Source organism: Monodelphis domestica, chromosome 1, assembly GCF_027887165.1.
Source record: "Monodelphis domestica isolate mMonDom1 chromosome 1, mMonDom1.pri, whole genome shotgun sequence".
Classification (NCBI taxonomy): domain Eukaryota; kingdom Metazoa; phylum Chordata; class Mammalia; order Didelphimorphia; family Didelphidae; genus Monodelphis; species Monodelphis domestica.
The window spans coordinates 351,748,713-351,761,381 of record NC_077227.1 but is presented as its reverse complement, the minus strand read 5'-3'; the positions used below and the strand labels follow the sequence as shown (position 1 = coordinate 351,761,381).

At 42.2% G+C, this 12,669-nt stretch overlaps 1 protein-coding gene across 2 annotated transcripts in view; it reads left to right on the top strand.

Moving 5' to 3' along the window:
• The window catches only part of ANXA6 (annexin A6), a 60,507-nt gene extending 48,231 nt beyond the window's left edge, over positions 1-12,276 (top strand). The window contains exons 19-26 of one of the 2 annotated variants that reach the window (XM_007473898.3): positions 23-102; positions 3,642-3,695; positions 7,426-7,443; positions 8,058-8,154; positions 8,863-8,958; positions 10,318-10,376; positions 11,498-11,620; positions 11,906-12,276. In XM_007473898.3, the coding sequence (XP_007473960.2) occupies positions 23-102; positions 3,642-3,695; positions 7,426-7,443; positions 8,058-8,154; positions 8,863-8,958; positions 10,318-10,376; positions 11,498-11,620; positions 11,906-11,965 (587 nt within the window). In that variant the 3' untranslated portion in view covers positions 11,966-12,276. The remainder of the gene's footprint in view (positions 1-22; positions 103-3,641; positions 3,696-7,425; positions 7,444-8,057; positions 8,155-8,862; positions 8,959-10,317; positions 10,377-11,497; positions 11,621-11,905) is intronic. The other variant, XM_016427890.2, reaches the window with a different exon arrangement.
• The last annotated feature ends 393 nt before the right edge of the window (positions 12,277-12,669 follow it).

Genomic DNA, 12,669 nt, shown 5'->3' with positions numbered 1-12,669 from the left:
CTTCACATTTCTCTCTTCTCAGACTACCATAAATCCCTGGAGGATGACTTGAGCTCAGACACATCTGGCCACCTTAAGAGAATCCTCATCTCCCTAGCCACGGTAAGAGCAAGTGTTCCTGTGTGCATAAATGAATGAATGAGAATCCTTTCTTAAGCCCCTCTGACGTGTCAAGATACTGTACTAAGTGCTGGGAATACAAATCAATAAGTGAAAATAACATTAAATAAGAATAGAAAGATTGTCCAGTCTAATGTAGGATGAAAACATATAAATGGGGAGTTGGAATGAGGGGCAAGGATAGGGGTGGAATTTTCACACAGTGATATGGCAGCCTGTTTCCAGGTAGAAAAAGATAAAATGCTCACTTCTCAGAATCAAGGGTCCCAGGAACAGAGTTAGATTGTTGTTGAAAGGAATATAAAGAGGATGGCCAAGGACAGGAAAGCTGGACACATCTCAATCACAGGAGAACAACTCTAGAGTCTTTCTCAATAAATTCAAACTGTTAAACTCTATCCAGGCTGAGATGAAATTTGTTTTTCGGTCATTTCAGTCATGTCTTGAACTCTTTGTAACTTCATTTGGGATCATCTTATTTTCAGAGTTACTAAAGTAGTTTGACATTTCCTTCTCCAGCTCATTTTACAGATGAGGACATTGAGGCAAACATGGTTAAGTGAATTGCACCACTAGTAAGTTTCTGAGGCCAGACTTGAACTCAGGTATTCCTGACTCCAGGCCCAGCACTTTGTCACCTAGCTGCCCCAGAGCAGGGGATAGGTAAATCATTTGGTGAGGGTACTCAATAAGAATAGCCTCTCCTACTCACATGTCATCCATTGGCTTAATAAAATTATTTACAGTTAACAAAGCCACTTTCTATTTCCATTTATCTCATTGGATCCTCATAGAAACTAAAGGAGGTTGGCTAGGAAAATTTCTACTCACATTTAATTGATTGGGAAACTGAAACTTGAATTAAGGACTGACTTGTCTAAGATCACCTTGAACAAGTTGGTAACAGAGCTAGAACCCAGACTCAATATGGTATTCCCTCTACTATAGCCCACTGCCTCCTCCAAGGTACCTTAGGTAACAATTTTAGCCTGGATATGAGAGAGCCTCATTACCTTAAGGTCATAACTGGAGAAGATATTATAGAGACACTGGCAATAGTCTATAGAGTTCTTTGAGATGATAAATTCCACTCGTTTTCTTTTTTCTAAAATTTACTGGTATATTTTATTTTAATAAGACATGTACTTCTCTTTACAGTGTTGATATTGTTTAAATTGTTCTCTTGGTTCTACTCACTTCATTCCAGATCAGTTCAACAAATCTTCCCATGATTTTTTGAGACCGTCCCCTTTATCAGTTCTTACAGCACAATAGGATTCCATCACTTTTACATTACCATGATTGATTCATTCAATCCTCAGGAGATAACCAAATGCTTGGTTTCTAGTTCTCTGCCACTACAAAAAGAACACCTATAAAGATTTTTGTACCAATTGGTCCTTCCTCCCACCCCCTTGGTCTCTTTGGAAGTATAAGCAGGACTTGCACAGTTTAGTAACTTTGGGTGCATAATTCCCAATTGTTCTCCAAAATAGTTGCACAAATTCATAGCTCCTCCAACTGTGCTTCAATCCCTCCAACATTTGTCATTTTTCCTTTTTATCAATTTTCCCAATCTGATGGGTATGAAGGGGAACCTCAGAATTTATTTAATTTGCATTTCCCTGGTTATTAGTGATTTAGAGAATTTTTCTATATGGCTATGGATTTCTCCTTTTGAAAAAGGCCCAAACAAGGACTTCTCCATAAATATCCTGTTAAGATTCTTTACAAAATACATTCCTTAGAAGAGAGTCTTATCGATTATTAATAAAAAGGCATTAGGGCACTGACCTTGACTGCTGAATTATTGGGTTTTTAAAAAATTATTGATATCTTTTGTTTTCATGTCACTTTCATTTCCTAATATATTCCTTCTTCCCCTTCTTACTCATCAAGTCATCACTTTAACAGAATAAAAAAGGGAAAGTAAGAAAAGAAGTCCAGCAAAATTAACCCATCCTGACATCTAAGTGTGCCAGTCTTATATCTGCAATCTGCACATAGTCTTCAACCTCTGCAAAAAAAAAAAAAAAGAATCTTTTTCAATGGCAAACTTTTGGTCATTGTATTTGACCTGAAATTTTTGTTGCCCTTTAGAGAGCTATCTTTACAACTTCACAACTGCCTTTAATTTCATTGTTGTTTTATTTCATTTATCACCTCTTCTGTCTGCCATTCATTCTCCTGACTCTGCTTTCTTAACACTGAATCACTGCATGTAAGTCTTCCCACGGGTCTCTGAATCCAACATATTTATCACTCCTTATGGTGTAGTGACATTCTATTACATTATTCACACATTGTTCAGCCGTTCTCTGTCTGACTGCTGAATCTGCATTTCATTAGTAGTTTTTGTTAACATAATTAACCTGATTCAGCCATCCCTGTTAGATGTTGCTCTCCAGCATAACAGATCTACTCTAGGTCTTGTACATGCCTACTTATTTACATAGATTGCCTCCCTCAATAGACTGTAAAGTCCTTGAGGGCAGGAACTGTTTCCCTTTTTTTGTATCCTTGGCATTTAAGTCCAGTGCCAGGCACAAAGTGTGGGCTTAATGAATGAGGCTCACTAAGCTGGTTATTATGAATGTTTTTGTACTAGAAGTCTCTCCCTTCCTCTCTGACTCCCTGTCTGTCTGTCTGTCTCTCTCTTTTGCTCTCTCTCTCTCTCTCTCTCTCTCTCTCTCTCTCTCTCTCTCTCTCTCTCTCTCTCTCTCTCTCTCATATCTCAGGTACATGTTAAACTAGATCTATTGATTTCCAGTTATTAACATTGTATCTTTTTTTTAAACCCTTACCTTCTATCTTAGAATCAATACTCTGTATTGGTTTTAAAGCAGAAGAGCAGTAAGGACTAAGCAATAGGGGTTAAGTGACTTGCCTAGGATCACATAGGAAAGAAGTGTCTGAGGTCAAATTTGAACTCAGGGCCTCCCAACCAAGTTAGTTTTTCTTGCAAAGTTCTAAATTATTTTCCAGAACAGTCAAACCAGTTCACAGCTCCACGAGCATTTAATTAGCATCCCTGTCTCTTCTTAGTCCCTCTAACAATGGAATTTTCTGTCCTTTAGTATTTTTGCTAGCTTGGTGGTTATGAAGTGATACTTCAACAAATCTCTCCATTTACAGATGAGAAAACTACAGTCCAGAGTGGTTAAGTGGTAATTGCTACTTGGATGACTTTGAGTAAGGCAGGCAAGAATGAGCTCAGTTTTTCTAGCGCAGTGACCACATGCATTAAGGTGTTTTCCCTTCCTACCTTTATCAGTGTTCTCTTGAAATTTTCAAAGAAGACTTCCTGGAAGAAACAGAATCTCTGATGAGCCTTGTATTAAAAATTATTTTGTCCTATTTCATAATCTTCCCCCATACTAAACTATGATCTGGGGTAAGGGTGAAAGGCAGGAAATGTACTTTTTTTCCCCCTCATGTATCTCTCCTTCCTCATGTTTAACAGAGAACTGATCAGTACATTTGTGATAATTGATCAGAATTCTTTCTTGTTTCCACTGCAGGCAAACCGTGATGAGGGACCTGAAAATTCAGATCAAGCTCGAGAGGATGCTCAGGTGAGACGTCTTGAAACCCTGGGATGTTTTGTGGGTAGGCTGGTCTGATTGAAAAGTCTCTCCCTGTGAAGGGTGGCCTAGTCCTAAGGAAATAGCATTTTCTCCTTAGGAAAAAGCTTTATCTTAGGAAACAAGTCCATTCCAAAGACAAACAAGTCCATTTGGAAGGAAGATCTGGAAGCTGCTGTAGTGTGGGCATAGGCTCAGTAGGCAGACTGGTGTCCTGGGTAGTTCTGGGTTGGGGCCCTCAGATGCCTTACCTGCAAAATAGAAGCATTAACTATACAGATAGATCCAATGCTATCCCCAAGGTAGAGGTGGGCTTGGGGGCACACGGGGTCTCCTGGCTGCTTTGCTTTGATGGCATTTGCTTGGTTGGCTGGCTCTGGTGCTGAAATGCTTCCTTCCAGAAGGTAGCCCCATCTTCCTTTATTCAAGAATTTCTTTTTGCTACCTTTTGCAGCAGTGGGAGATCCTGGTGATAGCCAGGCCAGTCTGCTTATGTGAAGGGAGCTTGCCCTATCATAACTGCTATCTTAACTGGGTGTTTTGGTTCTCCTTCCCTTCTATATACACATACTAGTGCACCAACAATCACTCACACTCTTGCCTCACCATCTTGCTGACACTAACCACCAATTAAATCCCACATCTTCAAAATTACAAAACAGATTGGAAATGAGAATTGGAGCTACAGAGGGTCAAGTTATCCAATCAAATTTCCCCAATTATAAGCATTTATAAATAATGCTCTCATCTATAAAAACAGAATGGAAAGAAAACTAGAGTCAGATGTGGGTTCTACTCCAGACTAAAACTACTACACTGTGTGACCTTGATAAAACCCCTGGTCTCTCTGGGTGTCTTCTTCTTTATTTATAAAATTATTTTTTGGTGTAGCAGGAAAGGAGAGGATGGGCTTGACTTGATGCTTCTAAGGGCCCAAGCCCTTTAATTTGCTCTGTTCTCCAGTCCCTTAAAAGCAGTGGCATCAAATTCCAGTAAAAATAGGGACCATTAAACCATACATAAGGATCCCTGAAGGCCATATATTGACTTAGAAAACCACATATTAACATGATGAATGTTCTATTGCATTTTTATTAAATGTTCCCCAGTCACATCTTAATCTGGTTTGGGCAAGTACACTTGAGACTGTTAAACATGTTTGCTATATCTGCCTTAAAGCACTGACATTCTATATTTAAAAACTGAAGGCCAGAGAGATTGATAATGCCTTTTATTTTATTGCTTATCTTCTTTTTCCTCTGTTCCCTCAAAGACCTCGTTCCAGATCCTTTTGTCCCCCTTCTTCCAATGCCCTTCCAGTCTTTGCCTAACTCTGACAGTTTTCCAAATGGAAAAGTGCTGAAAGATATATGGAAAAATCTGAATTCCAGCAAATAGGGAGTTAACCATGCTTCAATTTTTCTCTGTTGGCTCTAACTTTCTTCTAGTGGAACCAGAGTAGGAATTTTTTAAGCCACCATAGTCTGCTTTTAGATTCATCTCAGGTTAATAATTGTCCTCCTCTCTTCTAAAATTCAGATATTCCTGGAAAGAGGGAAACACGTCAATAGGATGTCAGAGCTGGAAAGGACTTTAACAAATAATCTAACCTCCCTCATTTCACCAGGGGTGAAACTGTCCCCTGAATTGGGGAAATAATTTACCCAAGGTCGCATAGGAGTTTCACCAGGGGTGAAACTGTCCCCTGAATTGGGGAAATAATTTACCCAAGGTCACATAGGAGTAGAACTGGGACTAGAGCCCAGGAACTGACTCCTAGACAAAGATTCTTTTGATTACACCAAACCAAATTCAGTTATTAATTTTTTCTTTAGGAGAGTTAGGTTGCCAAGAATGAGAGTTAGAGTGGGGGAAATGGGACCTGATAGCCATAGAAAACTAATTTCATTTGCCCAATTTTGCCCAGAGCTGGCCCAAACTATAATGGGTAAATGCTAATAATAATAATAAGCATTTATAGAGCACTTTTATGGTTTGCAAATGTTTCACAAATATTATCACTTCTGATCCCCACAACAACTGTAGGATGTAGGTGCTATGATTATCCCCATTTTCCAGTGGAGAAAATGGAGGCGAATGGAGGTTACCCAGGGTCACACAGCTAGTAAGTGTGTGTGAGGCTGGATTTGATCTGAGGCTACACTTGAACTTGGGTCTTTCTGACTCCAGGTCCGCCAGCTCCCCAGCTTCCTAGTGAAGCAGAGCTCAGATTGCCTCGTCTCTCCTAGCTGGGTCTAGGCAATTTCCCCCTGCCCCACTCTTCCTGCAGGCTTCCTAAGCCTTTGAATCCCAATTCCATTCTAGTGCCTTCCACTCTGCCCCAAACCCAGACTGCAATTCCTGCTTTTGTCAGCAGGGGGAGCGCGACTAACAGACTTCCCAGCCCACAGCTGCTTTTGGAGAGACAGGAGAGAGAGAGAGAAAAAGAGAGATGCCAGGGGAACTCTTCAAAGGATGCTTGGTCCAAGTCTGCTCCTAATCTCATAGTCTCGCTTAGGCCATCTCACACGGCTGTTTGGGGAGCGTAGGAATCGTGGGGGACCTCGGGACCCATCTACTTTGTAGGGAGATTGCTGGGTATGGAGTGAAGTCTAGAATTAAAGAATGTCAGAATTGCAAAGGATTTTAGAGAACATCTAATCCAGCCTCTTCATTTTTCTGATGAGGGGACGGAGGTCTAGAGAAAGTGGCTTTATCCATGGTCAGACAGAGTTAGTGTCAAAGATGGGGTTGGAAACCCGAGTCCTTTAAAGGTGAAAAAATTTATCAAAATGTAGAAATTCCTCTACAGCATTTTGAAATTTGTGAGAAGAGATGCTTGCAACTTGGAGTGTCTCAAAACAGGGATGAAAATTCCTCAGGGGGAACGTTGAACCCAGGAGAACAATCATCTAGAGCAGAAGATCATAGCTAGTCTAGTATATTTGCCATGAGCACATTGGTTTAGAGAGTCAAGCCTGGAGTCAGGAAGATTCTTCTTCCTGGGCTCAAATCTGGCCTCAGACCCTTACTAACTGTGTGCCCCTGGACAAGTCACTTCACTCTGTTTGCCTCAGTTTCCCTATCTCAATGGCAAACTAATCTAGTATCTTAGCCAAGAAAATCCCAAATAGGGTCACAAAGAGTCAGGCATGACTGAAACGACCAATAACAATAACAGTTGCCATATACATCTGAAAATACAGTATTATAAATCATATGATTGTACTTTGGACAATACAAAAGTAATTAACCTTCTAAACTTACTTTCACTAACATCTGGCATCCAGCAGAGAAATTTTTGTATTTAAGATTGCTTTCTCATCTGTTGTCACATTTTATCCTTAAAATAAACCTGGAAAAGGCAATGAGGGTTAAGTGACTTGTCCAAAGTTATGCAGCTAGGAAATGTCTGAGGTCAAATTTGAACCCAGGACCTCCCATCTCTAGACCTGGCTCTCAATCCACTAAGCACCCTTTTCCATTGTATTTTAAGATGATATCCAAGGTCCCATTTAGTTTTAATATTCTGAGTCTGAGCCAAAAGATCAGAGGACACTGGGCTCTTTTACCTCACTTAATGTGATTATAGTATCTTTGCAAGACCCTCTTTCTAAGCAATACATGTACCTTCTCCCCCACCCCTCCAAAACCCAAATTGGGTCTTCTTGGACCTCGATCTCACTTTGACTTTCCCTCTTTCCCTTCTCCCTGCTCTCAGGTGATTGCAGAAATCTTGGTGAGTCTTGAATTTTATTATGATTTTTAAGACTGAATTCTAGCCAGACTGATTGGTGTGTGCTGAACCCACTGGGGAGTGTAATTTTGGATGTGAGGCTTCCTTAAGGTGTTCTCTCTCCTTCTCTCTCTCAGTCTATCTCTCTTTAGTCATTCTCCCCATCACCTGTGCCTTCTCCACCCCCCCCCCAAAAAAAAGCTCTCAAAGGTTATTTGTTTGGGGATAAACAGAAGGAAAAACAGTAGTCTGAAGAGCCATCTGTGAACTCTGGTCATTGGGACTCATGGCTAGAGCCAGGCCAGCTGCCTGTTTGATGCTCCCGCCTGGGCCAGCTCAGCAACTCTCCCTGGGAATCTATTCCTGAATGGGAATGGAAAGCATCTGATTCCAAATCTCATTTTTATTTCAAAAGATAGAGAGCTGTCAAAGATTGGGGAAAGAACAGGTCATGAGGCTATCCCCCCCCCCAAACAGGCCATCCCTACTCCACCCCTAGAGAGATAGCCCTTGGACAAGAAGATTTAATCGGTAAACACTAACAATAACAATTCCTTCTCCTGTTTCTCCCCATCCCCCCAAACCTACCTACATTTTCCCTTGCCTCAACTTTGCAGGAGATAGCAGACACGACAACCAGTAGTGACAAACCTTCTCTGGAGACACGTTTCATGAGTATTTTGTGTACTCGAAGTTACCACCATCTCCGGAGAGGTTAGCACTCCCGACCATCCCATTCTGCTTTTTTGGGGTTTTTTAAATAACTCTTACTTCCTATCTTAGTAAGAACTTTAAGACAGAAGTATGAGGGTTAGACAAGTGGGGTTAAGTGACTTGGCCAGGCTCACACAGCTAGAAAGTATCTACGGTCAGATTTGAACCCTGGTCTTCTTGACTCCAGGCCTGAGACTCTATCCACTGGGACACATAACTGCTCTTCCATTACTGTCCTTTTAAGCAACTATAGTCTTTCTAGTCCTCTCTGCTTGGCATCGTGGAGAAAATAGAAGCACATATAGGAAAAGAGCAAGGAAGAAGGCATTTTTACACCATTGGAATCATTTTGATGGAGCCAAAAAATACTGCAACTGATCTAAAGGGTCACATTAATAAAGATTTAGTGTCCAGGACAAGGAAGGAAATAATTCCACTGAACACTGTTCTATTGAGACACCATACTGAGAATTTTAGGAAGAATATTGAGAGGCTGTGCTTTTTCACCTAAATAATATTGCTTTCTAGCCAAAACACTTAGGAATTTGTGTCCCTTGATGATATCATGATCAAAGTTCTGGGGGGAGGGGCACTCTGGGCATTTGAGGGACTTTGGGAGGGGAGAGACCAGGGAAGAAAAGGATGGGAAATTTCCCTGTCTACTGATCTTGAAGTTCACTCCCTCTCCTGGGCTTTCCTGATTTTCAGTTTTCCAGGAATTCATCAAGATGACTAACTATGATGTGGAGCACACCATTAAGAAAGAGATGTCTGGTGATGTTCGGGATGCATTGGTGGCTATAGGTCAGTGTCTGGTGGTGGGAGGGAACTGTGGGCTCAGGAAATGGTACAGTTGCCCAGGAAGGAACTCATAGTAGCTCTATGGTCCCCAGTCCATGAAGCTCTGACCATTTGGCCTAATAGTTCATGAGAAATGCCATTCTTAGTCTGTAGAAACTCAAGAGGAAATAGTTGATGACCTATTTGTCTGGAGTGAATTAGCAAGAAAAACAAAGGAGGAAGGAAATGTTATCTACCACTACCCAATTCCATTCTACACTCCCACACACTTCTCTTCCTAGCTCTTGGATTATGTGGGCACTTTTATATTTTGGTAGATGGCGAGGACAAAATGAATAGTTGAAAGGTAATTGTTAATGAATGCCAAGACAAGAGAAGAGTCAAGATGGAAATTCCAAATGTCTCTTCCACTCACTATGCTTAGCCCTGGTCTTTTTTACTCTTTCTTTTTTTCATTCCCTTCTCTGGTGTTCTTCTCTAGTACAAACAAGTGAGATCTATTAATTAATTGATTGACAAATATTTATTAAGCACCCACTATGTGCTAGGCACTGCCCTAGGTACTGGGAATATAAATACAAAGAATGAACCAATCCCTACTTGTTTTTTGAGTTTTCCTATGTATTTCATGGGATACTGAGCTGCTCAATTTGGGGCTTATCTTGAGGCCAGAGCTACTAATCCCAAGACTCAGGAAAACTGTTTAGCTGAGGGGGGCCAAGACTGGTTTCTGAGCTCCCAGCCTTCCTTCCTTCCTTCCTGATATTCGACCCCAATCCACTTCAAGCTGTCTTTGGGGAAAGATTTCAAAGCTATTTCCAGCAGAGCCATTGTCAGCACCAATGAAATTCCTTTTCATATTTGCAGACTGTACTGCTCCAACTCCTGTGGGTCAACTTCCTTCTAAATGAAGCAGGGGCTACCTGTGTATCATAATTTTAGGAAAAACAAAAATTCCTCCCAAGCCCTCCATCAAAATATCTTCCTTACTGGGTATCAAAATGGCTAAATTTCTACCACTAGAACGTAATCCTTTTGCATCTTAAAGGATATATGGTATCCCTGCCCCGCATTAGAAAACAGATGTCCTTGGACCGATGCCACTTTAATTGCCAGCTAAGCCCTTAGCAAAGATTAGCTGACAGTCAGCTGAGATCAAAGTCCCTATGAGAGGGAGGGGAGGCGCAGGACAGATGCCTGCCATGGAACAAAACATTGGAAAGGATGATCTCAGTGCCAAAGACCAATTTTGCTGGCATACAGTCATTGTTAGGACTGGTGCTAGGTAACAGCCTGAGGTTTGTGAATGGCAATTAGAAAAGCTGCCCTCTAACGGCATTTCTTCTGTGTTCTCTTCCTTAGTCCAGAGTGTCAAGAACAAGCCCCTCTTCTTTGCTGATAAGCTGTACAAGTCCATGAAGGTAAACCCTTCCCTTCTGGAACCATCTAGAGTCAGGGACCAAAAGGCAGCCCAAAGCTCTCCCATTTGTTCCTCTCACTCACTCTGTGGTTAATAGTCTTCTGTTCACAAAGAGGCTAAAACACTGAGGGTATCAACAAAGTTGCCTATCTAGGAAAGAGAATATTCCCTAAAAGGGAAAAAAAAAAGCCATGCGAAGCCTCCTTCCAGAGGGGTTAGAGCCTGACAATGTTTTCCCAGGGCCAACGTGAGACCATTTCTTGGGGAAATTTTGAGATAGAGGTAGAGAGCTCAGAGATAGCATGGGGAATAGCCTCAGTGGAACCCTTACTAGTTTCTAATATCTATAAAATAATACTGACTACCCGGTATTCCCTGGACTGATGTGACAGGCCTAGGGATTGCCATCATCTTCCACCACCCTCCTATTCTATTTCTGATAATTGACCTATATTTATTATTATTTAAAATTATGTATATTATGTATTATTATTTTAAAAAGAACTCTTACCTTCCATCTCAGAGTCAATACTATGTGGTTTCCTAAGCAGAACAGTGTTAAGGGCTAGGCAATGGGAGGTGGGGGTTATCATACAACTAGGAATGTCAATGGTCAAATTTGAACCCAGGACCTCCCATCTCTATGCCTCATTCTCAATCCACTGAACCCCATTAGCTGCGCCCTTAGTTCTATATGTATAGTCCATACCCACAGTTCTAAGGCAAGTCATAGCCCATATTTAACTTCAACCTGAGAGTTTTCTTTAGTTTCTGGGTGTTCACCAGGAATTAAGCCAAGATCATAAATGCATAAACTTTTTGAAAAAATGGCTTTCCCTCCAAGTGTCCTCATCTCTCAAAAGTGAAAAGGTGCTGCTAGATGACTCCTAATATCTCTTTCAATTCAAAATCTTGAGGACAAGGTTCCTGCTCTGTTGAAGCTCCAAACAGCTCCGTGTCCCTCATGCTCAGATAGAAACCAATTAACCCGCTCTATTTTGGGAAGGACTGAGAGACTGAGACACAAACTCCTCCTGTGGGCCTAGCTGATGGGTGTGTGTGTGTGTGTGTGTGTGTTCTCACATCCTCTCTGTAAATCTCCACCCCTACGTGCTCTATCAGGGAGCTGGCACGGACGAGAAAACGCTTACGAGGATCATGGTCTCCAGGAGTGAGACTGACCTGCTCAACATTAGGCGAGAGTTCATTGAGAAGTATGACAAATCGCTTCATCATGTCATTGAGGTAAGGAGGGAGGAACCCCAGGCCCTGCCATAATCCACGTGTCTCTTACCAGGGCTGGGGCACATTAGACAGACCTGAAGGGAAGGGAGGGTGTTTGGAGTTGGGTCCCAAAGACTTTTTGTCCCTCCCCTCCGGAGCTCCTCATTCCGGAGGGGCATCCCCTGCATCGTGATTTCTACTCCAGGAGCAGATGGAGGCCTCTTTTTGAGGGGATGGTGGCTGCCCCTCTGGGAGGTAACTGGGAAGGCTTTTCACTGTGGGCATGTCCTTTCTTTCTGCTCTTAGAGTGACAACTCCGGGGACTACCTCAAGGCTTTGCTGGCCCTCTGCGGAGGAGAGGACTAGTTGGAAAGGGGAGAGCTGGTCCCCAACTCAAAGCTGCCCTGTTGGCTGTAGAGGTTGCCGTGGCTTTGGAGGGAAACTTCCTTGGCTATCCAGCTTCATACTGGAGGAGACCACAGCCAGCACCGATCCCTGCACAGCCAAGACAAGTGGGGAGGGAGTGGGGTGGTGAAGATGGGGAGGGAAGGTACTTGGGACTTGTCTTCTGTGAATATCATAGGAGGAAAGGGTGGCACCTCCAGGTAGGTGCTGCTCAGTGAAGTTACTCCTGTCCATGTATTCAAAAATGAATAAAAAGTACACCGATCACAGAATCCGAGTTGTAAGGTACCTCGGGAAGACATCTCATCTAACCCAACTCTGAACAGGCATCCCTTCTAGGCTCTCTATACATCATCCTTTGCTTTGAGACTTCAGAGTTGAGGAACTCGCTACATTAAAAAAAAAAAAACAAGCCCTTATTTCTGTCTTAGACTGGTAAGGCCTGGGCAATTGGCATTAAGTGGCTTGCCTGGCTCACACAGCTAGGAAGTATCTGAGGGCAGATTTGGAGCTCACTGTATTGTGAAGGCAGCCCATCCCTCTTTGGGGCAGCTATCAGATTCCTCCCAGTTCTGCTCTGGAGCCCAGAACTATTCACAGAATTAGAGTTGAAGTCAGACCCAGGCAAAGATCCAGCTTCCATTTACAGCTCCACGCAGCTTCCC